Genomic DNA, 22,511 nt, shown 5'->3' on the forward strand with positions numbered 1-22,511 from the left:
TGGTTCCCCGCCTATAAAAATAAGTACCCGGGACGTTTCATGACATCAAAAGTCTGATACAACGAGAATTATGAAACAAAATATGACAATGAGTCTCATAAGGAGATACTGGGTCAGGTGGGTCAAAGAGGCAGGTTTTCTGAAGGAGGAAAGCGAGGCAGAAAGGTAGAAGGAGGTCATTCCAGCACTTGAGCCTAAGCAACTGAAGGCCTGGTCGCCAATGGTGGAGCAATTATAATTGGGAATGCTCAAGAGGCCAGAATTGGAAGAGTGCCAATACCTCAAGGGGTTGTGGGATTGGAGATAGGGAGGGGTTTGAAATCCAGGATGAACCTGCATTTTCCCTTTGTGTCTTTCCTACTCTCCCAGTTGACTGGCCTACAAGAAAAACCCACCGACTCCTGAGTCAATCTCAAAATTGGGATATTTCAGCCTTTCCTGCCATATGAATCCGCCTTTTTTCTGTTGAGACCAAACCAGTTTTGCATCTATCTCAGGCTCAAAGTAACATTCCCTGCCTCCACACAGGATGTGGTAGGGGGCTGCACGATTAGACAAAGCAAATTAGATGATTAACTAACTATATGTGAGAACATGCAGATCAGGAATAGACCCCTCCAGCCTGCCCTGCCAGATCGTGGCTCAAGATCTAACATCAATTCACACTCCTGCCCTGATAACTAATCACCTTCTTGCTTATCAACAATCTATCTGGCTCGGCCTTCAAAGACTCTGCTTCCCTCACCTTTTTGAGGAAGAGTTCCAAAATCCCAGACGCTCTGAGATTTAAAAACAATCCCCCAATCTCTGTCCTAAATGGGCGACTCCATTATTTTTAAACAATAGTTCCTGGTACTAGATTCTCCCATAAGAGGAAACACCTTCTCTACATCCACCCTGTCAAGACTCCTCAGAGTCTTGAGTTTCAATCCAGATGCCTCTCGCTCTTCTAAACGATACAGGCCTAGCCTGTCCAACTTTTCATATAACAACCTACCCAGTCCAGGTGGTATTCCGGTAAACCTTCTCTGAACTGCTTCCAATGTGTTTCCATTCTTCCTTTGAATTAGGAGACAATACAGTGGACAGTTCTACAGATGTGGTCTCACCAATGTCCTGTATAACTGAAGCGTAGCCTCTTCGCATTTATTCCCCTTGCAATAAATGAATGCATTCTATTAGCTTTACTAATTATTGGGTGGGGCAGTGGTTAGCCCTGCTGCCTACAGCGCTGATGACCCAGGTTTGATCCTGGCCCCGGGTCACTGTCTATGTGGAGTTTGCACAGTGTCTGCGTAGAATTCACCCCCACTACCCAAAGATGTGCAGGTTAGGTGGATTGGCCGCGCTAAATTGCTCCTTAATTGGGGAAAAAAAATAATTGGATACTCAATATATTTAAAAAAAGCTTTATTAATTATTTACTGTTCCTGCATATTAGCCTTTTTGTGATTAATGCCGAGGACACCCAGATCCCTCTGGATCTCGAGCTCTGCATCTGTCGCCATTTAAATAGAACATAGAACAATACAGCGCAGTACAGGCCCTTCGGCCCACGATGTTGCACCGAAACAAAAAGCCATCTAACCTACACTATACCATTATCATCCATATGTTTATCCAATAAACTTTTAAATGCCCTCAATGTTGGCGAGTTCACTACTGTAGCAGGTAGGGCATTCCACGGCCTCACTACTCTTTGCGTAAAGAACCTACCTCTGACCTCTGTCCTATATCTATTACCCCTCAGTTTAAAGCTATGTCCCCTCGTGCCAGCCATTTCCATCCGCGGGAGAAGGCTCTCACTGTCCACCCTATCCAACCCCCTGATCATTTTGTATGCCTCTAATAAGTCTCCTCTTAACCTTCTTCTCTCCAACGAAAACAACCTCAAGTCCATCAGCCTTTCCTCATAAGATTTTCTCTCCATACCAGGCAACATCCTGGTAAATCTCCTCTGCACCCGCTCCAAAGCCTCCACGTCCTTCCTATAATGCGGTGACCAGAACTGTACGCAATACTCCAAATGCGGCCGTACCAGAGTTCTGTACAGCTGCAACATGACCTCCTGACTCCGGAACTCAATCCCTCAACCAATGAAGGCCAACACTCCATAGGCCTTCTTCACCACCCTATCAACCTGGGTGGCAACTTTCAGGGATCTATGTACATGGACACCTAGATCCCTCTGCTCATCCACACTTCCAAGAACTTTACCATTAGCCAAATATTCCGCATTCCTGTTATTCCTTCCAAAGTGAATCACCTCACACTTCTCTACATTAAACTCCATTTGCCACCTCTCAGCACAGCCCTGCAGCTTATCTATATCCCTCTGTAACCTGCTACATCCTTCCACACTATCGACAACACCACCGACTTTAGTATCGTCTGCAAATTTACTCACCCACCCTTCTGCGCCTTCCTCTAGGTCATTGATAAAAATGACAAACAGCAACGGCCCCAGAACAGATCCTTGTGGCACTCCACTTGTGACTGAACTCCATTCTGAACATTTCCCATCAACCACCACCCTCTGTCTTCTTTCAGCTAGCCAATTTCTGATCCACATCTCTAAATCACCCTCAATCCCCAGCCTCCGTATTTTCTGCAATAGCCTACCGTGGGGAACCTTATCAAACGCTTTGCTGAAATCCATATACACCACATCAACTGCTCTACCCTCGTCTACTTGTTCAGTCACCTTCTCAAAGAACTCGATAAGGTTTGTGAGGCATGACCTACCCTTCACAAAGCCATGCTGACTATCCCTGATCATATTATTCCTATCTAGATGATTATAAATCTTGTCTCTTATAATCCCCTCCAAGACTTTACCCACTACAGACGTGAGGCTCACCGGTCTATAGTTGCTGGGGTTGTCTCTGCTCCCCTTTTTGAACAAAGGGACCACATTTGCTATCCTCCAGTCCTCTGGCACTATTCCTGTAGCCAGTGATGACATAAAAATCAAAGCCAATGGTCCAGCAATCTCTTCCCTGGCCTCCCAGAGAATCCTAGGATAAATCCCATCAGGTCCCGGGGACTTATCTATTTTCAGCCTGTCCCGAATTGCCAACACCTCTTCCCTACGTACCTCAATGCCATCTAATCTATTTACCTGGAGCTCAGCATTCTCCTCCACAACATTATCTTTTTCCTGAGTGAATACTGACGAAAAATATTCATTTAGTATCTCGCCTATCTCTTCAGACTCTACGCACAACTTCCCATCCCTGTCCTTGACTGGTCCTACTCTTTCCCTAGTCATTCGCTTATTCCTGACATACCTATAGAAAGCTTTTGGGTTTTCCTTGATCCTTCCTGCCAAATACTTCTCATGTCCCCTCCTTGCTCGTCTTAGCTCTCTCTTTAGATCCTTCCTCGCTACCTTGTAACTATCCATCGCCCCAACTGAAACTTCACACCTCATCTTCACATAGGCCTCCTTCTTCCTCTTAACAAGAAATTCCACTTCTTTGGTAAACCACGGTTCCCTCGCTCGGCACCTTCCTCCCTGTCTGACCGGTACGTACTTATCAAGAACACGCAGTAGCTGACCCTTGAACAAGCTTCACTTATCCAGTGTGTCCAACACTTGCAGCCTACTTCTCCACCTTATCCCCCCCCAAGTCACGTCTAATGGCATCATAATTTCCCTTCCCCCAGCTATAACTCTTGCCCTGCGGTGTATACGTATCCCTTTCCATCCTTAACGTAAACGTCACCGAATTGTGGTCAATAATGTGCTTCCCACCTTTCTTCCTGTCAAAATGGGCAATTGCACATTTTCCCACATTTGTCAGTTCTTTGCCTGCTCACTTAACCTATCTATATCCCTTTGGTAGCCTCATAGTCCTCTTCACCTCTTGCTATCCTACCTATCTTTGTGTCATAAGAAAATTTAGCAAGCACAGCTTCAGTCCGTTCATCTCTAAGTAATTTAAATAAATTGTAAAAGGTTGAGACCCTAGCACTGATCCCCGGCGCACCATTCATTGCATCTTGCCAACCAGAAAGAGACCCATTTATGCCTACTCTTGTCGTCATTTCATTTCAATATGCTATCCACTACACTATGAACTTTTATTTTTCACCGTATCAAATGTTTCCTGAAAATCTAAATACAATTCATCCGCTAGTTCCCTTTTATCCTCAGCATATATTACTTCAAAGGGCTCCAATAAATATGTTAAACATGATTTCCCTTTCATGAAACCATGTTGACTCTGCCTGATTACCGTGAATTTCTCTGAGCACCCTGCTATAACGTCTTTGATCATAGCGTCTAACATTTTCTCATTGAAATATTTGAAACTAACTGACTCCTGCTTTCTGTCTCCCTCCTTTCAGATTTAAAAAAAAAAAAAAAAAAGTCCAATAGAATGCAAAAACTTTTTTTTTTTTTAAAACAAACTAAACTTAACTCCAACTCCCCCTAGTTGCTGGCCACGAACAAGTCCTTTTAAAGAAGGTGATGGATGGCATTCACATGGACTGCCTTCCTCCAACCCTCTAATGACATACTTAATCTTTTCCAGTCTCAGAAACTTTGACAGGTCCTCCAACCATCTCGAGGCCTTGGGTTGCGCCGACAACCTCCATCGAAGCAGGACTCCCCTCCAGGCCTGCTATCAGAGAGGCGAAGGCCAGGACATCAGCCTTCCTCCCCTCCAGGAGCAGTGGCCAATCCAATACCCCAAAGATCACCACCAATGGGCACAGCTTCAGGCTGACCCCCATGATCTTTGACGTAGTCTAAAAAGTCGAGACTCAAAACAACTTTGGGCAGGACCAGAATATATGTGAATGGTTGCCTCCCCAAATAACCTGTCCTCTATTCTGGGAAGAACCCACTCGGACGAGCTCTAGTCAAATGCACCCTATGAACTGTATCAGGCTCAGCCTGGCCCAAGAAGTGGTGGAATTCACCCTGTGCAAAATCTTACTCCACATCCTCCCTCCAGCCCAATGCCTCCTCCCACTTCCCCTAATGGTGCTTTCCCTGTCTCCCAACAAGCACCCATATATATTGGATACCTTCCCTTATCTCATCTGGAGATAGCACCCTCACCATAAGTGTAGGTCCTGGTAGCTGAGGGAACGAAGATTATTCCTTACAAACAAAGTTTTGCACCTGCACATATCTAAACAAATTCCCCCCTCGAGTTGAAATTTCCCCACTATCTCCTCCAGTCCAGCAAATCTACCCTCCACATACATATCCCTGAACATCTCGACCCCCTTCCCTCTTCCAAGTCCTGTACATTGCATCCATGTCTGACGGCACAAATCTATGGTTCTCACAAATTGGTGACAGTAATGACATTGCCCCCAATTTAACATGCGGCCTAAATTGATTCGAGCTTCTTCGTCCACCCTTGCGTTTTCTCGATGTTTGTCACCCACTAATAAATCATCGGATTCGGTTGTGCAGCCCTCTCGATTGCCGCCCCCTCTGCAGAAAGGCTCTTCGAATCCTGGGAGTCTTACCCGCCCAGATAAAGATTAACTTATCAGCTCCAATGAAAAAAGATTTGGGGAGGAAGATCAGAAGGCACTGGGCCACAAACAAGAACCTTGGTAGACTGCTAATTTTAACCGCCTTCACTTTGTCTGCCAAGGACAACGGGAGGGTGTCCTACCTCCAAGTCTCTCTCTCTCTCTCTCTCTCTCTCTCTCTCTCTCTCTCTCTCTCTCTCTCTCTCTCTCTCTCTCTCTCTCTCTCTCTCTTTTCCCTTTTTCCCCCCCCCCCAGAAGGACTCTAACTTCCTCAACAGCCCCAATTTCCTATCCATACTACAGAGAGAATCTGAAACGTATAACAACAGATTGTCTGCATAAAGGGACACTGGTGTTCCTTGCTCTCTTTATACCCCTCGCCCACCTGATGCTCTTAAGCATGATGGCCAATCGCCAGCCAAACAGCAATGGGGATATCGGGCATCCTTGCCTTGTGCCCCGATACAATCGTAAGTATCCTGAACTCCATGTTGGTCGGGACACTAGCCGTGGGGGAGCAGTATACAGCAGTCTCGCCCAGGAGATAAATGTTGGGCCAAACCTAAATCTCCCCAAAGTCTCGGAGATGCCTCCACTCCATCAGGTCAAATGCCTTCTCTGCGTCCATGGAGATGATTACCTCTGGGGCATTCTCCAAGGAGGGTGACAGGAACACATTTATAAAGTCTCTTGATGCTGGCCGACAACTGTCGACCCTTGACAAACCCTGTCTGATCCTCCGAAATCACCTCTGGCAATCACCCCTCCAGACGCGTTGCCAGCACCTTAGCTGATACCTGTGCATTGGTATTCAACAATGAGAAAGGCCTGTAAGATCCATACTCCACAGGATCTTTGTCGTCTTTCAGGATCAGAGAGATTGATGCCATGGAGCCATCCCCCCCCCCCCCCCCCCCCAAACGGTCCTTGGGGCTATATCCCACACGGCCACATGCCGCCTCAACTGGTGAGCCACTGACATTCCACCCCTCCAACCCGTATCCCTGTGGGCCTTGTATGAATGATCTCCCCCTGACCATTGCCTTCATGCTGCCCAGAACATGGACGGTGAAATCTTCCCATCCTTGTGAAAACCTACATAGCTCCCGGTGGCTGAGGCTACCCTTTAAGAAAACCCAACCCCTTATTTGTAAGGAGTGTCCGGGGTGGCGGGCGGCTCAGCCGGCCTACAGCCATATATCCACATAGTGTGGGGCATGGTCCGATATTACAATCGCTGATTACCCAGTTCCCACACCCCCAGTGGGTAACAATTTCCCACCGCAAGAAGAAAAGCTATTCGGAAGTAGACCCGGTGCAGGTACGAGAAGAAAAAAAACTCCCTCACCCTCGGGGGTTGAAACCTCCACGGATCCACCCCACCTGCTTCCTGTACACTGCCAGCTCCTTCACCGTCCCCGAAGTCATGGCGCATGTAGCTCCGGGATGTCCGCCAACACTTTCTTTATGAAGTCTGTGTCGTCCCAATTCGGTGCATATATGTTCACTAAAACCACCACCTGCCTCATCCATCCCTTCTGATCATTCTTCTCCTACAAGAAGACGACATTCGCCTTCAAACTCTTCAAATGGGAAAACCTTTTAACTGGACCATTTAACCCCCTCACTTGCCATATAATCCATCCTAGCTAGGGGTCTCTGGACCCTCTACTTAGAGCCATATCCTACCCGTGAGGAAATCTAACTGGGCCCAAACCTACCCTGCTTCCAGGCCCACCCAAAATGGCCACTGTCACCACCCTCACACCATAAACAAAGACACCTTCAGCACCAGCACGCTACCTCCTCCATTTCTCCACCCCCCCCCCCCCCCCCCCCATCGAACATCAGATAGCCAATCCACACAGCTCTCTTCTCCATCTCTCTCTCTCTCTCCACCCCCCCCCCCCCCCCAATAGTAACCAGATGCAGCCCTCTTTTTTTTCCCCCACTTTACTCCCCGTTAACAAGCATTTGCCTCCACTGACGTATTAAAATAATGGTCTCTGTCCTTTAACGTGACCCACAAACGAGCCGGGGTCACCACTCCGAACTGCACCGTGCTCTTGTAGAGCACCCCCTTGACCTTGCTGAATCCAACTCGTCGTTTGCCAGTTCTGCCCTGATATCTTGTAAAATAAATTTGGATGGGGTGGCTCTCCCATCTACTCTAGAGGTGGCCTTGGGCCACATTAAAATCTGCTCCTTGTCCAGATACCTATGGAGACAGGCCTGGGCCTTTTGTGGTAGCAACCAGTGGGCTTGGTCCACCTTGGGAGGCGCCACGTATTCTGTGGCGTTCGTACCTTCAATGCCCTCCAGTAGCCCAACAATCCTCCGCTTCTGGCCGGTTCTCCTGGTCCACCTTGGCCTTCAGTATCTTTTGAGCCACCAGCAACGCCGCTTCTGCTTCCAAAGAGGCAATCCGATCACTGTGGTCTGAGACCACCTCCACCTCCCGAATTGTTGAGTCCGGTGATTCCAACTGCTACTCCACCCTATCCAAGGTCACGCGAATGGGTGCCATCACCACCTCCATCGCTTTGGACAGGTTTTCCAACATTGCCAGTCTTTTGCTTCTAGAATTCCCCTGTAAGGAATTCCACTAACTCTCCGCTGTCCATTGGGAGGGCATCAACGACACCGAGGGCTGCAACTGCGCGGAGAGCTCTGCCACTTTCTCTTCCACTCCACCGTGAGGGCGTTCTGAGTCTGCTGAGGGGCCTTTATTCGACTTCCGCCCCGTGTTGTATCCTGTAGACTTCCCACACCAGAGGAGGAACCAACAAACTTCAGTCACTCCACCTTTTTCCCAAAACTTCGCCCATTAACTGGGTAAACCCCAAGTGGGAGCCACCTTGTGTGCAACCACTCATCTCCTAGCTATCTCCTCCCTCTTTGAATGCAGGAGTTCGATCTGCTAACCAATGTAATGGAACCTTCCCTGAATCTAGAGAAATTTGGAAAATTAAAACCAATACATCAGCTAGTTCGCAGCCACTTCTTTTAAGACCCTAGGTTGAAGTCCATCAGGGCCTGGTGACTTGTGAGCCTCCAGTCCCAACAATTTTCACAGTACAGCTTCTTGGTGATTGTAATTTCCCCCAGGTTCCTCCCTCCCTTTCATTCCCTGGTTTACAGCTGTTGTGTGTAAAATAAGATGAAAACATTTTTTTCTGTTCTACTGTGTGACATGAAAACCCATGACCCTGTTTGTGTGTCCATTTGAAAATCCTGAGAAATTAAGAATTTCCATGCAATAAATTATTTGAAATGCAGTCGCTATTGTCATTTTGACGGATGTGGCAGTTAAATTGTGCTCAGCGAGGGCTCCACAAACGGCAAATGAGAGAGGATTAGGGAGGGGGTTCCAGTGAGTTGCTGAGGCGGCTGTCACCCTTTGTGCCAATGGTGGGTGATGGAAAGATGTACACAAGGAAGAGTCAAGGGACCGGAAAGGTGGGGGAGGAAACGCAACACAAATGAAATCACTCCTGCTGCATCTGCCCTGTTGTGTAATGGTGTAAATCATTTTTTGCATGTTTGTATTGCGATGCTTCAATTTTACGCTTAAACAGCACTACAATGGTTAACAGGAGTATAATGGGGTTTGTGTGGACTCCGAGGGTGAGAAGGGTGTTCCTGGAGCGGAGTAGAGATAGGGAGGGGGGGCTGGCGCTGCCTAACCTCTGTGGGTACTGCTGGGCCGCCAATGCGACGATGGTGCGCAAGTGGGTGATGGAGGGGGAGGGGGCTGCATGGAGGAGGCTGGAGACGGCGTCCTGTGTGGGTACGAGTCTGGGGGTGCTGGCAACGGCGCCGCTGCCGCTCCCTCCAAGGAGGTATACCACGAGCCCGGTGGTGGTGGCGGCCCTCAAAATTTGGGGGCAGTGGAGGCGGCATAGGGGGGAAGTTAGGGCCTCGGCGTGGACCCCATTACGGGGGAACCACCGGTTCGCCCCAGGAAGAACAGGTGGAGGGTTTTCGGGGTGGCACAGGGCAGGGATACGTAAGTTGGGAGACCTGTTTGTGGACGGGAAGTTTGCGAGCTTGGGTGAGCTGGAGGAGAAGTACGGGCTCCCCCCGGGGAACACCTTCAGGTACTTACAGGTAAGGGCGTTTGCCAGACGGCAGGTGGTGGAATTCCCACGGCTACTGCCACACCCAGTACAGGACAGGGTGCTCTCGGAGGGGGGGGGGGGAAGAGAGGAGGAGGAGGAGGAGAGGGGGGGGGGGGGGAAGAGAGGAGGAGGAGAGGGGGGGGGGGGGAAGAGAGGAGGAGGGTGGGGGGGAAGAGAGGAGGAGATCGAAGAGGGGACGTGGGCAGATGCCCTAGGGAGGGTGAACTCTTCCTCTTCATGCGCGAGGCTCAGCCTCATACAGTTTAAGGTGCTGCACAGGGCATATGACCGGGACAAGGATGAGCAGGTTCTTTGGGGGTGAGGACAGGTGTGTTAGGTGCTCAGGGAGCCCAGCAAATCACACCCATATGTTCTGGGCATGCCCAGCGCTGGAGGAATTTTGGAAGGGCGTAGCGAGGACGGTGTCGAGGGTGGTAGGATCCAGGGTCAAACCGGGCTGGGGGCTCGCAATATTTGGGGTGGCAGAGGAGCCAGGAGTGCAGGAGGCGAAAGAGGCCGGAATTCTGGCCTTTGCGTCCCTGGTAGCCCGGCGAAGGATTCTCCTTCAGTGGAAAGATGCGAGGCCCCCAAGCGTGGAATCCTGGATCGCGATATGGCGGGGTTCATTAAATTGGAGAGGGTGAAATTCGCGTTGGTACAAGGGTTCTTTAGGCGGTGGCAACAGTTCTTAGACTTTCTTGCAGAACGATAGACATTGGTCAATGGCAGCAGCAGCTCGGGGGGGGGGGGGGGGGGGGGGGGTTTACTTTATTTTTGTTTATGTTATTTACACTGGAAGGGTCTGAGGGGGTGTATACACCTGTTGTCTTAAGTCGGGGTGTTAATGTTAATTTATTATTTAGGTACGGGGGGGAGGGGTTGTTTTTTAGATTGTGTTTTGTACTTAACCCTGTTGGGTTCTTTTTTCTTTCTCATTTTGTTATTGATATTTTATGAAAACCTTTAATAAAAATTATTAAACGAAAAAAAACAGCACTACAATAAAACTCTTTCCTTTTGAGGACATTAATGTCTAATTTCATATTAGGACTGGAGGCAGATGATGTCGCAGAGAACATGAGCACTCTTCGAGCAATTTATGCAGTTTGGGGTTCAACAGGATAATAAGTAATGAATGAGCAGACAAACCTGCAGATATACCATCATTCAGCTTGATAATGTAAATGCAAGGATCGTTTGGCGCCGTTTTAAGAACAGGAAGTTTACCCTTGCAGCCCCTTCTTTGCCTTTCAATCCCGACGTTGGCATCTGAGCACAGACGGGCAGATGTACTGAAAAGCCAAGTGGAGACGTAGAGAAAAGAATGTGTTCCGTTGTAAAAAAAATCTTAATAGGATATGAGAAACCGTGTAGCTCAGAAACCTTCAGCTGTCTTTTTTTTTTTTTTTGCAAAAAAAAATACTTTATTTGTAAAAAAAAACTGTCCTATTTGAGGAGAAGCCTCCTGATGCCCTTGATAATTTGTTGGTCGTGTTCAGGATTGTGGATCAGCTCACGCCTGTGGTATTCCGTGTAGAAGGTGCATCAACTGCGTGTTTATTTATGGAGAGCTGACTCTGGTGTTTTTCTGCGTGGTGACATAAGATGATCCTGTTACAGTATTTCCTGTATGAGATTGAAGGAATCATAACCTTACCGTGCAGAGCAGCTACAGCCTGAGGGATTGGACAATTACTCCTCTTACGTAAACCAGCCATGTCTGTCACAAGGTGCCTCAATGACTTGGCTTCAGTTTATGCTTAAACAGCACTATTAAACAATTTCCTTTGAGGACATTAATGTCTGATTACTATCATGGTTTTATACGACATCTATAATTGAATTATGCTTTGGCTTTAATGCGAGCAATGTGATGATTCAACAGATTCTCTGTCTGAAATTCCTCTTGAATTGGATTGCAAGTGATTTATTTGTGATATTGAAGAGATGAAACCTTTGGTCATTCGTTTTTTGAAGTGTTTGCCGTTTGGCTGATGTCTCTGCTGGGCAGCAAGCATGCATGCCATCCCGTGATTCTCCAAATGTTCAATGTGCTGTCGCTCTCTATTGAAAGTTGTTCAGTAATTGGAATTTATTTCCCCTTGGGCTGTTCTCTGCCCTGGTTTACTGCGCATACCTTGATGCAGGCACGTGGGGGGGCGGCCTTGATTCAGGCCGGTTGGGGGGGGGGGGGGCGGCCTTGATTCAGGCCGGGGGGGTGGGCAAGAGAGAAAGTAGCAGCAACCTGCAAAGCTCGAGTGCCCACCTTACACCTGTGTGGTCAATCTGCAGGTTGAACTTGCCTTTAGAGTACTGTCTGTAGCTGGGAAGCAAGTACAACATAGGATCCTGGTGAGTTTGAGCTTGTGCTTTGAGAAGGCTATTGGGGGAGATAGTGATGTAGCATTAAAGTTACTGGGCTAGTAATCCAGAGACCCAGGCTAATATTCTGGGGATTTGGATTCAAATTCCCCTACCGCAGCCGGTGGAAATTCAATTCAATTCCCCCAAATCTGCAATTGAAAAGCTAGTCTCAATAATAGTGACCATGGTAACTATCATTGATTGTCAGGAAAACCCATCTGGTTCTCAAATGCCCCTTCGGGGAGGAAAGCTTCTCTCCTAGCTGTGTCTGGCCTACACGTGACTTATGGGCGGCATGGTAGCACAGTGGTTAGCATTGCTTGACAGCACCAGGGTCCCACGTTCGATTCCCGACTTGGGTTACTGTCTGCGGACGCTCTCCCCATGTCTGCATGGGTTTCCTCCGGGTGCTCCAGTTTCCTCCCACAGTCCAAAGATGTGCAGGTTAGGTGGATTGGCCATTATATATTGCCCTTAATGTCCAAAAGGTTAGGTGGGATGCTGGGTTAGTGGGCTAGGGTGGAGGTGTGAGCTTAAGTAGGGTGCTCTTTCCAAGGGCCGGTTTCAATGGGCTGAATGGCCTTCTGCACTGTAAATTCTAAACGATTCAGACCCACAGTAACGTGATTCACTCTGAACTGCCCTCTGAAATAGCCAGCCACTCAAATCAAGGGCAATTAGGGGTGTGCAGCAAATGCTGGCCTTGCCAGTGCCGCCCACATCCCATCAAAGAATACATTTAAAAAAAAATAATAAAAATTGCAACACCTAAAACAGATCATTGGTCAATTGTTTGATGATGGCTCTTAGGATCTTGTGGTGTGCTAATTGGCTGACATTCCCACTATTACCAGCGTACTACTCTTGGTATCATTACCTGTAAAGCGCTTTGGAACCATTCCGAGGTCAATAAAGGCACTATTGAAATGCAAGTTCTCATGGGTTTTGTTTCTTTGTGTTGCAGCCTCTGAGGAGAACCAAAAATGGAAGATATTGTGATAGCAGGAATTGCAGGAAGACTTCCAGAGTCGGACAACCTGGAGGAATTTTGGCATAATCTCGTCAACGGCATTGACATGGTAACAGATGATGGTAGACGGTGGAAGCCAGGTGGGTATTGAGAGAGTCGCAATTGTTTGCTCTTCATTTCCGTGATTAATTAGTATAATTGAAAAGGTCTTGGGGAAAGATCAAGTGAAGAAACCTCCGCATTACCTGGTGTGAGCCTTCTTTGTGCAGTTTCCTTGTTAGACCAAAACTAATAAATGCATTGTTAACGGTTTGTTACTATTTACCCCAAATTAAGTGCAAACCTTTAGTGGAAGCAGAGCTATAGGTCTGAGGCCCTGGAGAAATGTATGAAATGATGTTTTGAGGTTTAGCCGAGGGGGAAGGTTATTCCATCCTTTTTGCCACAGAACGCATTCCCTGTTTTTAAGTAAAAATAATAATTGTTCACTCCAGGGGACCACAGTAATTCATTTTACTGTACTGAGATGAGAGAACCTTCTCCAACTAACCATAATGTCCGTGCAAAATGGTTTAGCTCCTCGCCAGCTATATTACATTGTAGTGTAAATCCAGAGTAAGGGGCTCAACCTGTCTTTTGGAATGAAGTAATTATATTTTGTGGAAAAAGGAGTTTCACTCGGTTTCCTTTAAGCAACAATTCAGCCCTTTAATTTTGTACTGTTGCTGCTTCCAACAATGCGACAATCACAGTACAAATGTTTTTATTTTTTGAATGAGACCTCAAACCAAGTGTCCTAATTAGAGGCTCTGATGGTTCTGATAGACACTGAAGATTACCTGCTGTAAAAGGAAATAGCGCCGAGAGTTCTTCCAGTGTCCTGCCCACTGCAGCTCCCTAAATCTATTCTTTTAATTGTTGAAGCAGAATGGTATCACATTTGTCTACATAATGACAGTTGGTGCACTTGTGTGTTAAATCTTTAGATGCATTAAGGCTGATGCAAATGGAAATATTAATGCTGTGTAAATTTGCACTGTCCTACGTTCTCCCCATTTTTGCCATCTCCCTGTGCACCATTGTCTTCTCAGTATCTAGGCTGAACAATCTATTCCTGACTCTCTGCTGTAGCTGTAACCTGGTTTCACCTCCCTCCCTTCTATAGGTGCCTAGCCTTCACTTGGCACCTTTTACCCCACCCACTCCAGCCCCACAACGGAGCACAGATTCAGGAGCAAGTGTGCATTTCTCTTTTTGTGTTGTTTCATCTAAAAGGGTTAAGGAATTAACACTTGCCTTGATTTTTATTTTCCTCCCAGGATTATATGGGCTCCCTCACAGAAGTGGGAAACTGAAAGATATCAGCAAGTTTGATGCCTCCTTCTTTGGTGTCCACCCCAAGCAAGCGCACACAATGGACCCACAGCTCCGGATCATATTGGAAGTCGCATACGAAGCTATTGTAGATGGAGGTGTGCACGTTGTGGAAAATATTTTCTGGGGTCGCAAAATGTACTCCGTTAAAGCACCTTGTTTCAGTGACCAGTAATTTAGCATAGGCGCTGCTCCAATATTAAAACAGAATAAAGCTTTGGGAGCTCTGAATATTCACCTGCATTCTGTATTCCAGAATGAATAGCTGGCTTCACCTAGAATTATAGAAGGAGGCCATTCAGCCCATCTTGTTGGTGAAGCTTGCTGTAAGAACTCTCATGATCTTTCCTCGCATAGCCCTGCAATTCTTTCTCAGTTACTTATCCTATTCCCTTTTGAAAGACACAATTGAATCTGCCTCCACTACACTCCAATAGTACATTCTAGATCCTAACCACTTGCCACAGGGGAAAGTTTTCCTTATGTTGCCGGTTGCTTCTTTTGAAATTCGCCTTCAGTTGGTATTCTCTGTTCTGAACCATCCGCTGTTGGAACAGTTCCTCTCCTTATCTACTCCGTCTAGATCCCACATCGTTTTGAACACTTCTATCGAATCTCCTTTTAACCTCCTTGTTTCTCACGAAGCAGTGCCAGCTTCTCCAAACTATCCTTGTTCGTTCCAGGGAAGCAGGCCTTCATTCTTGTAACTCCTTTCTGTGCACTTTGTAAACCCAACAAGTCTTTCCTAAAGTGCTGCCCACAATACTCCAATTGAGGCAGAACCAGTGTTTTATAAAGGTTTGTCGTCATTTCCTTGCTTTGGCACTCTGTTTCTATTTATAAAGCAAAGGATCACGTTTGCCTGTTTAACCACTTTCTCAACATACCCTGCCACCCGCAATGGCATTTTACCCCCAGGTCTCCCTGTTCCTATATCCCCTTTTACATTTGCGCAATTTACTAGTTGTCTCATTCTTTCTAAATTTCACTTCTCTGCACTAAATTTCATCTGTCACTTGTCCACACGTTCTGTCATCCTTGTGAGGTCTATCAGTATCCTCACAGTTAATAATTCATCGCTTTGTGTCATCGACAGTCTCCTGCAGATTGTTTTAAATGGTCTAATAGAACTCATAGTCCAATGTGCTGGTTTCTTTGACTCTTGCCGAGAGGTCCGGAGTTGCCTTGACTGAGGCAGGCTTGTTCACTTTCAAACTAGCGCGAAGAATGAGGTGATCCGGCTAATTGTACCACACCCTGACTTCCAGCCAGTTTAGCAGCATGTCAACAGTGAAATTTGAGGAAAAATCGCAAAATTCAGACCCGATTGTCCTCTTGAAAATATCACCAAGAAGGTGCCTTTGACCTTAAACTTTGACCTGTAGACTTGGACAATATTATTTTGAGGCGGTGTCTTTTGTTTGCAGGGGCCTCTAATATCGAGTTAACTGTCACCTGTTGCAGTATGGCTATCGGTTCCTTTATTCACCTCCATATTCCTGATAGTGGCTGGAATTTTCCAGCCGATCTCGCTGGTGGAATCCCCTGGTCCTGTGAGCACCCGTTGTGGGTTGTATCGGCAGGGTTTAAATCTGAGCAATCCAAGTCTGTCGCAATGGCTTCTGTTCTCCAAATGTCCACGTATTAGGAAATGATCAAGTGTTTTTTTTTTAGAAACAGTTTCTTTTTTCAGGCGTTTCAGTTTTCAAATTTTCATTTTCTGCAGCCAGGTGATTAACAAGTTTTACCCCCTGCGTCCTTCACTCCTCGTGCCACTTGATTTGGCTGCCTGCTGTTCCATTAAGACCATCCCCAATTGTTGCCAAACATGTGGCAATTACATGAAACAATTGCATTCTAATGCGATACACCTTCATAGAGACATAGACACAGGGAACTTAATTGTCGCACTCTCTCTTAACAGTAACTTCTCTCACTCTCTCTCTCTGAAACTAGCCTATCCAAAAGGTGCTTCATCATTCTGGCCTGGGGTATACTGCCGACAGTTTAACCTGGTACATTGTATTTTTGATGGTGTCCCACACTGGGTCTGCAGGAGCTAGGAAAGTTTTATGTACGCTTGCTGTCTTCGTTTTGAATCGGACCATTTTTCTGACTTTATTTTGTCTGTTCTCCAGGGATAAATCCTGCTGCTCTGCGTGGCACCAACACTGGAGTTTGGATTGGTGTGAGTGGCTCTGAGGCAGCCGAAGCTTTCAGCAGAGACCCAGAAGAGTTGCTAGGTTACAGCATGACTGGCTGTCAACACGCCATGTTTGCAAACAGGCTATCGTACTTTTTTGACTTGAAAGGTGAAAAAGCTTCAATTAACATTTACTGTCCTGTTCTTATTTGGTGTGAATTATTTTATCGTTGTTTCACTCCCACTCGTGCACAGTATCTTAGATGGTTATGCAAATAAGCAGGTTTTATTAGAGATTGCTTCTTATCATTGGAAACTTGCGATTGTATTGAACCACATTTTTACTGACCTGACATCCAGTGAGCTTGAGCGGCAAATTGTGTTCCTGAAATTACAATTTGGCTTCCTGCCTTGACCGACTGGACCTCCAGTTGGGAGGGAGCCGGTCAGTGAAGACCACAGAGATGGTTGGGGGAGTGGGGGTGATCAGATTGTCATCCACCCCAGGGGTTAGACCAGAGGCCTTGTGTTGAATGATAATTGGGGATCTTTGTGGTTGGGCACTTGGATGGGTCATATATCAGAGGCCAGTTTGTGTTTTTTTTTTTTGGGTGAGGCAGTGTGGTGGGATCGAAGGCCTCGTGGGAGGTGTTGGAAAAGGGCCAATCAAAGGGGCTTCTCAGTCGGGAACCTAGATGTCCTCCTGAATCCCCCCCCCCCAAGCCCTCGACTCCGTGAAGCTGCAGCGTTTTCCAGTACTGTGCAGAAACCCAACTGGCAGCAGTTAAAGTTAAAAAGATGAATGACAACACGGCCTACATCTTTGCTATCTCATTTAACATTGCAATCCACCTCCTTGGGTCAGTTTGGCCGCCCGCACACCTTCCGACCCGAGTTGAAAGTAAAAATGGGTCAGTTAAAGGCGGTTTAGGTAAGGACCGAGATTTCCCAGACTGCATTCCTCCACCAGGACACACCCCCCCCTTTGGATTTTCCGATAATGGAGTTTTGGCTGGAAAATTCCACCCATAGTCCTTCGCGGTCCTGGGTACGTTTGCAATAAGTTACAGCGGAGAGATTGAGAGAGGTGAAGACAAAAGAATATAAAAAGCACAGAATTAACTGCCAGGAAATGACCAGCCAATCCATCAAGCTTGTCCCATGCCGTGATGATGTGTAGAATCACCTCACAGATATGTTGAACGACCCCTGCAAATAACTTGCTTTTTAATCTGAATTCTAGGTCCCAGCAGTTCCATTGATACTGCCTGCTCATCCAGCTTGCTGGCCCTGGAAAATGCCTTCCAGGCAATTCGGCATGGCCAATGTGATTCTGCCCTTGTCGGGGGAGTCAACCTCCTGCTAAAACCCAATACATCAGTACAGTTTATGAAACTGGGTATGCTCAGTCCGGATGGATCATGCAAATCCTTCGATGCTTCAGGTAGGGAAGTGAAAACATTGGAATATTTCCGTGAGCTTTTTTTGCTTGAGGAATACTTTACAAACTGTTAGCATTTTAAATATATTTTAAGTGTTTTCTGCATGGATAAAGCAATTCATTGATATTTCACTGGAATATTTAAGTTGCGATTGCTGTTTTCTGCATATTGCGGGGAGCTGAAATGGGACGGTTGTAGATATCTCAACTGGTGATTCCCAAAAATCATGTTGTATTTGTTTGTATTTTCAGGTAATGGATACTGTCGTTCTGAAGCAGCTGTAGTCGTTCTTTTGACCAAAAGATCAGCAGCCAAACGGGTTTACGCTACAGTAGTTAACGCAGGAAGCAACACTGATGGTTATAAAGAACAAGGTGTGATAGAGTTTGACATTTTCTCATGTAATCAATTGGTTTGACCTAAAGTTTAAATTGGTCACATTGTGTGCTCAAACCATCTCAGTCCTCTAAACCTTTGCATTGAAATAAATCTCCATTTTTTTTTAGAAAAGCTTAGAGAATTGCTCTTGGTAAATGTACGGTGAAAAGAACCTTTCTTGAGGGTAGATGAGTCTCCAGCTTTCTTGATCTGTGCTGTAGCAGATAATAAAGCATTTTTCTAACTGGACAGTGGGTGAAGGGGGACAGGAAGCTTACCTGCATGACGCTAAAGGATTACAAAGCCCTTCCAACAATAATAGGAAAATAAATCTAATTAGCTGAGCGAGGATCATCTCCTGAAGCCTTGTAAGGTGGTGATGTAGTAGCTCATTATGCGTGTTCCACATAGCTACGTAAACACATTCATGAAAACAGAGTCAGAATTCCCACTAGAATATCTTTTTTATTCGTCAAGTACCTGTTTTCACTGAACAGATAATTTGTATATTTAACAATAGGTCATGTACACCTTTCCTTTCCTATATCAGCTCAGTAGGTTGCAGTTGAGCTGTTTTTAATAAATTTAGAGTACCCAATTATTTTCCAATTGGGCAATTTAGAGTGGCCAATCCACCTACCCTGCACATCTTTGGGTTGTGGGGGTGAAACCCACGTAGACACTGGGAGAATGTGCAAACTCCACACGGACAGTGACCCAGGGCCGGGATTTGAACCCAGGTCCTCGGCGCCTTGGGCAGCAATGCTAACCACTGTGCCCCAGTTGAGCTCTTTTTCATGAAAAGCCCAACTATAGTAGTTGGCACATCATGTTCACCCTATTGAGCAGCAGGATTCTACAAGTCCAAGGCTTGGCTATTCTTGTGATTGAAAAACGGGAGAATGCAATTTGCTTTCCACGCTGAAAAATTCAGACCCAAAGTAAATTGTATTCAAGAACTCTTGTGAATTGTCATTTTGATTCTCCTTTTGTGAGCACTGATGTTTCTGACTCTTGAATCCAAATGAGATAGACTTGAATTGCTATGTAATTGGTGATTTATTTTATTGATGAATTGCTGTAAAACTGTGGAGTGAGAAATTTTCAACCGTGACCTCCTGAGAGTACTGAAATTCACTCCAATGTTTTCCCAAGGAATCCCTTGACCAAATTTGTTCCTGCACAAATATTTGATGCAAAATACAGATTAGCATCTGAAAATAATGGGTGGGGGCCCTTGAGGATTACATTAAATTAACAATGGGGTCCGTCAAAACTGTTGACCATTTTATCCGCTTACAAGTGGGAAATGCGTTGGCTGCCAGGGTCACCAGGAGACGTAAATCCAACTGCATGCGAGCTTTTGACCAGTTTCCTATGTGCATTGGGAAACAGGGACATGAAGATCAGAAAAATAAGGAAAAGAGTGCAAATAATGGAATCTGAAACAAGAACGAAGGACTTAAAAACTCAGCAGGTGTGCTGGAACCTGCTACCAGGAGAGAAGAGAAACTGAGTTAACGTTTCGAGTCCATAGACACTTCGTCAGAATGTATGGACTTAATATGTTTAATCATCATAGAATTTACAGGAGGCCATTCGGCCCATCACGTCTGCATCGCCCCTTGCAAAGGGCACCCTACCCAAGCCCACATCTCCACCCTATCCCTGTAACCCAGTAACCTCACCTAATCCTTTTTGGACACCTAAGGGCAATTTAGCATGATCAATCCACCTAATCTGTGCATCTTTGGACTGTGGGAGGAAATCAGAGCACCCGGAGGAAACCCACGTGGACATGGGAAGAATGTGCAGACTCCGCACAGACAGTGACCCAGGCGGGAATCAAACCTGGGACCCTGGTGCTGTGAAGCAACAGTGCTTACCACTATGCTACCGTGCCGTTTCTCTCCTGATGGATGCTGGCCGACCTCCTGAGTTTTTCTGACATCCTCTGTTCTTCTGCGTAAACAACAGATTCTCATTCTCAGCTCACTGTCCCAACAACTTCTGAGAATTAGGATAGCTTTGTCATTTCCCTTTCCTTCACCAAAGCCACCTGGTATTGTAAGGCAGGAGCTTGGATTTCATTTTCTTATTTGCAAGCCACGATTTACAGGTGTGTTCTATTTATAACGTATCATGTTGTTGAGCGTTTAATGGATGTGAAGTGGTGCAGAGCGTTTGATGTTTATCCACAACAACAATTGTCGAACAGTTTTACCCTGTTGTAATGAGAGTCTTGTTACTATGGTTTCTGCCTACAGGTGTAACGTACCCCTCTGGAGAAATGCAGCAGAGGTTAATGACAGCGGTGTATGAGGAAGCGGGTATCTCGCCAGCTGATGTGGAATATATTGAAGCACATGGCACAGGAACTAAGGTCTGTCTATTGAAGTACTTTTTGTAGAGCTTAACACCAATTGCATGGCTGCGTAACCCCATCTTTCTTTGGTGCTCTGCTAATTTTTGTATGGTAATTAGTCAGGGCCAGAAAATGGTCCCCATTCACTTCAGTACCTACCTAGTCTCCCAAAGTCATTGCCAGATGAAGCACCCACTGCTGGCACATATATAAATAAGCTCCAACTTGACAAGAGTTACATTGTGGGTCTGTTTTTGAACTACTTTCCTTTAAGAGCTGCCTGTGCTTAACATAATTATTTGGAATACCTTGAACAAGCTCCATTGGGTTTTGGTACGACATCACTATTGGGGAATCTTGACGGCGAGTCAAACTTAACAGGGTGTGGACAAGTAAAAGGGAGTTGAAATGAAGGGGGCAAAAATGTGTGGGAGTGTTTCAGAAGCACCTTGACCCCACCAGCAGCAAAGATTAGTGGAGTGATGGTGAACCTACCGGTTCAGGGTCTGGATTAGAGAAACTGGTGCAGAACTGTGTGATTTCTTTTTTTCTCTCTGTAAGGACACCAGTAGCCAACATGTGTAGTCACATTCAGCTGCAGCCTGAAACCTGGCTGTGTCTTCTTGCAGGCTTGCTGCAATGCTGATCAATGGGATGGTGGACTGGTGCAGAGGGCAACCCTTATTACACTTATCTCATGCAGCACTTCTTCAACTTCAGCAGCCAGCATAAAGAAGGCCAGGTGCTGGGCTTGCCATCACTTGTCTTCAAGGTTCAAAGGGTAGGTGGGCTCAAGGAGCAGCAGGCTAAAATGGAAGGAGCCAGAATGTGGGCATATGACTGTTAAAAAGTTCAATTTTGTTTCTGTAGGTTGGTGACCCACAGGAATTGAATGGAATTGTGAACGCTTTCTGCCAATCTGATCGCAAGCCCTTACTGTTGGGATCGACCAAATCCAACATGGGTCACCCAGAGCCTGCCTCGGGATTGGCTGCTTTAGCAAAGGCAAGTCACTTTTTATTCTGTTTCCACCCACCTCTACTGCACAATATCGTGGAGCCAAAAGAGCTTTTCTAAATTGTGAACCAACTGAATAAATATCAGACGATTCTTAAACTTTGAGATTAACTTTAATGCAAGTCTTCCTTCCTTTCTCCCTTGTCAGGTTGTGCTGTCACTGGAGCATGGTTTATGGGCCCCCAACATTCACTACAAAACTCCCAATCCTGCGGTTCCAGCTCTGCAGAATGGATGTATCCATGTAGTAACTGAACCTATCCCAGTGAAAGGTGGAGTTGTGGGAGTTAATTCATTTGGATTTGGAGGTTCCAATGTTCATGTCATCTTGCGGCCCAACTTAAAACGATCTCCCCCTCCGGTGCCCCTGGCTTTTCCACGCCTGGTCCAAGTGTGTGGCCGTACCCCTGAAGCTGTTGAAACCCTGATTGATCAAAGCAGGCAACATGGCAACGATGTGAATTTTTCCAACTTGCTAAACGATATCTCTACAGTGCCTGTTTCTTCAATGCCGTACCGAGGTTACACCCTTGTCGGGAGTGAAATGGATGCTAAAGAAGTACAGCAAATGCAGTCTTCTGGAAGGTCGCTTTGGTATATTTGTTCAGGTGGGTACTCTTTTTTTTTTTTAAAAAAGCTCAGTTGAGTGTTAATGTTGATGCTGTTAGAATTGACAAGAGTACCAAAAGACTTTTCAATGTCTTGTGACTCTTGTCACAATTTATATTCCTGTTTGACCTTGCATTGTGTTTGGATTTTGACTTTGGATAATGAAAATGTACACTTTGGGCTCTCTGGTAGAAATGACCTTTTACCAGGTTTGTAGTTAACATGC

General features: G+C 46.1%; 1 protein-coding gene across 1 annotated transcript in view; it reads left to right on the forward strand.

Moving 5' to 3' along the window:
• Positions 1-22,511, forward strand: part of fasn (fatty acid synthase) — a 118,581-nt gene that overhangs the window by 12,030 nt on the left and 84,040 nt on the right. Inside the window, exons 2-9 of the mRNA XM_072483409.1 lie at positions 12,952-13,097; positions 14,277-14,429; positions 16,470-16,643; positions 17,718-17,918; positions 18,168-18,290; positions 20,562-20,677; positions 21,530-21,664; positions 21,825-22,284. Coding sequence (XP_072339510.1) covers positions 12,971-13,097; positions 14,277-14,429; positions 16,470-16,643; positions 17,718-17,918; positions 18,168-18,290; positions 20,562-20,677; positions 21,530-21,664; positions 21,825-22,284 — 1,489 coding nt within the window. The 5' untranslated portion in view covers positions 12,952-12,970. The remainder of the gene's footprint in view (positions 1-12,951; positions 13,098-14,276; positions 14,430-16,469; positions 16,644-17,717; positions 17,919-18,167; positions 18,291-20,561; positions 20,678-21,529; positions 21,665-21,824; positions 22,285-22,511) is intronic.

This window comes from Scyliorhinus torazame, chromosome 18 (assembly GCF_047496885.1).
Source record: "Scyliorhinus torazame isolate Kashiwa2021f chromosome 18, sScyTor2.1, whole genome shotgun sequence".
Taxonomy (NCBI): Eukaryota; Metazoa; Chordata; class Chondrichthyes; order Carcharhiniformes; family Scyliorhinidae; genus Scyliorhinus; species Scyliorhinus torazame.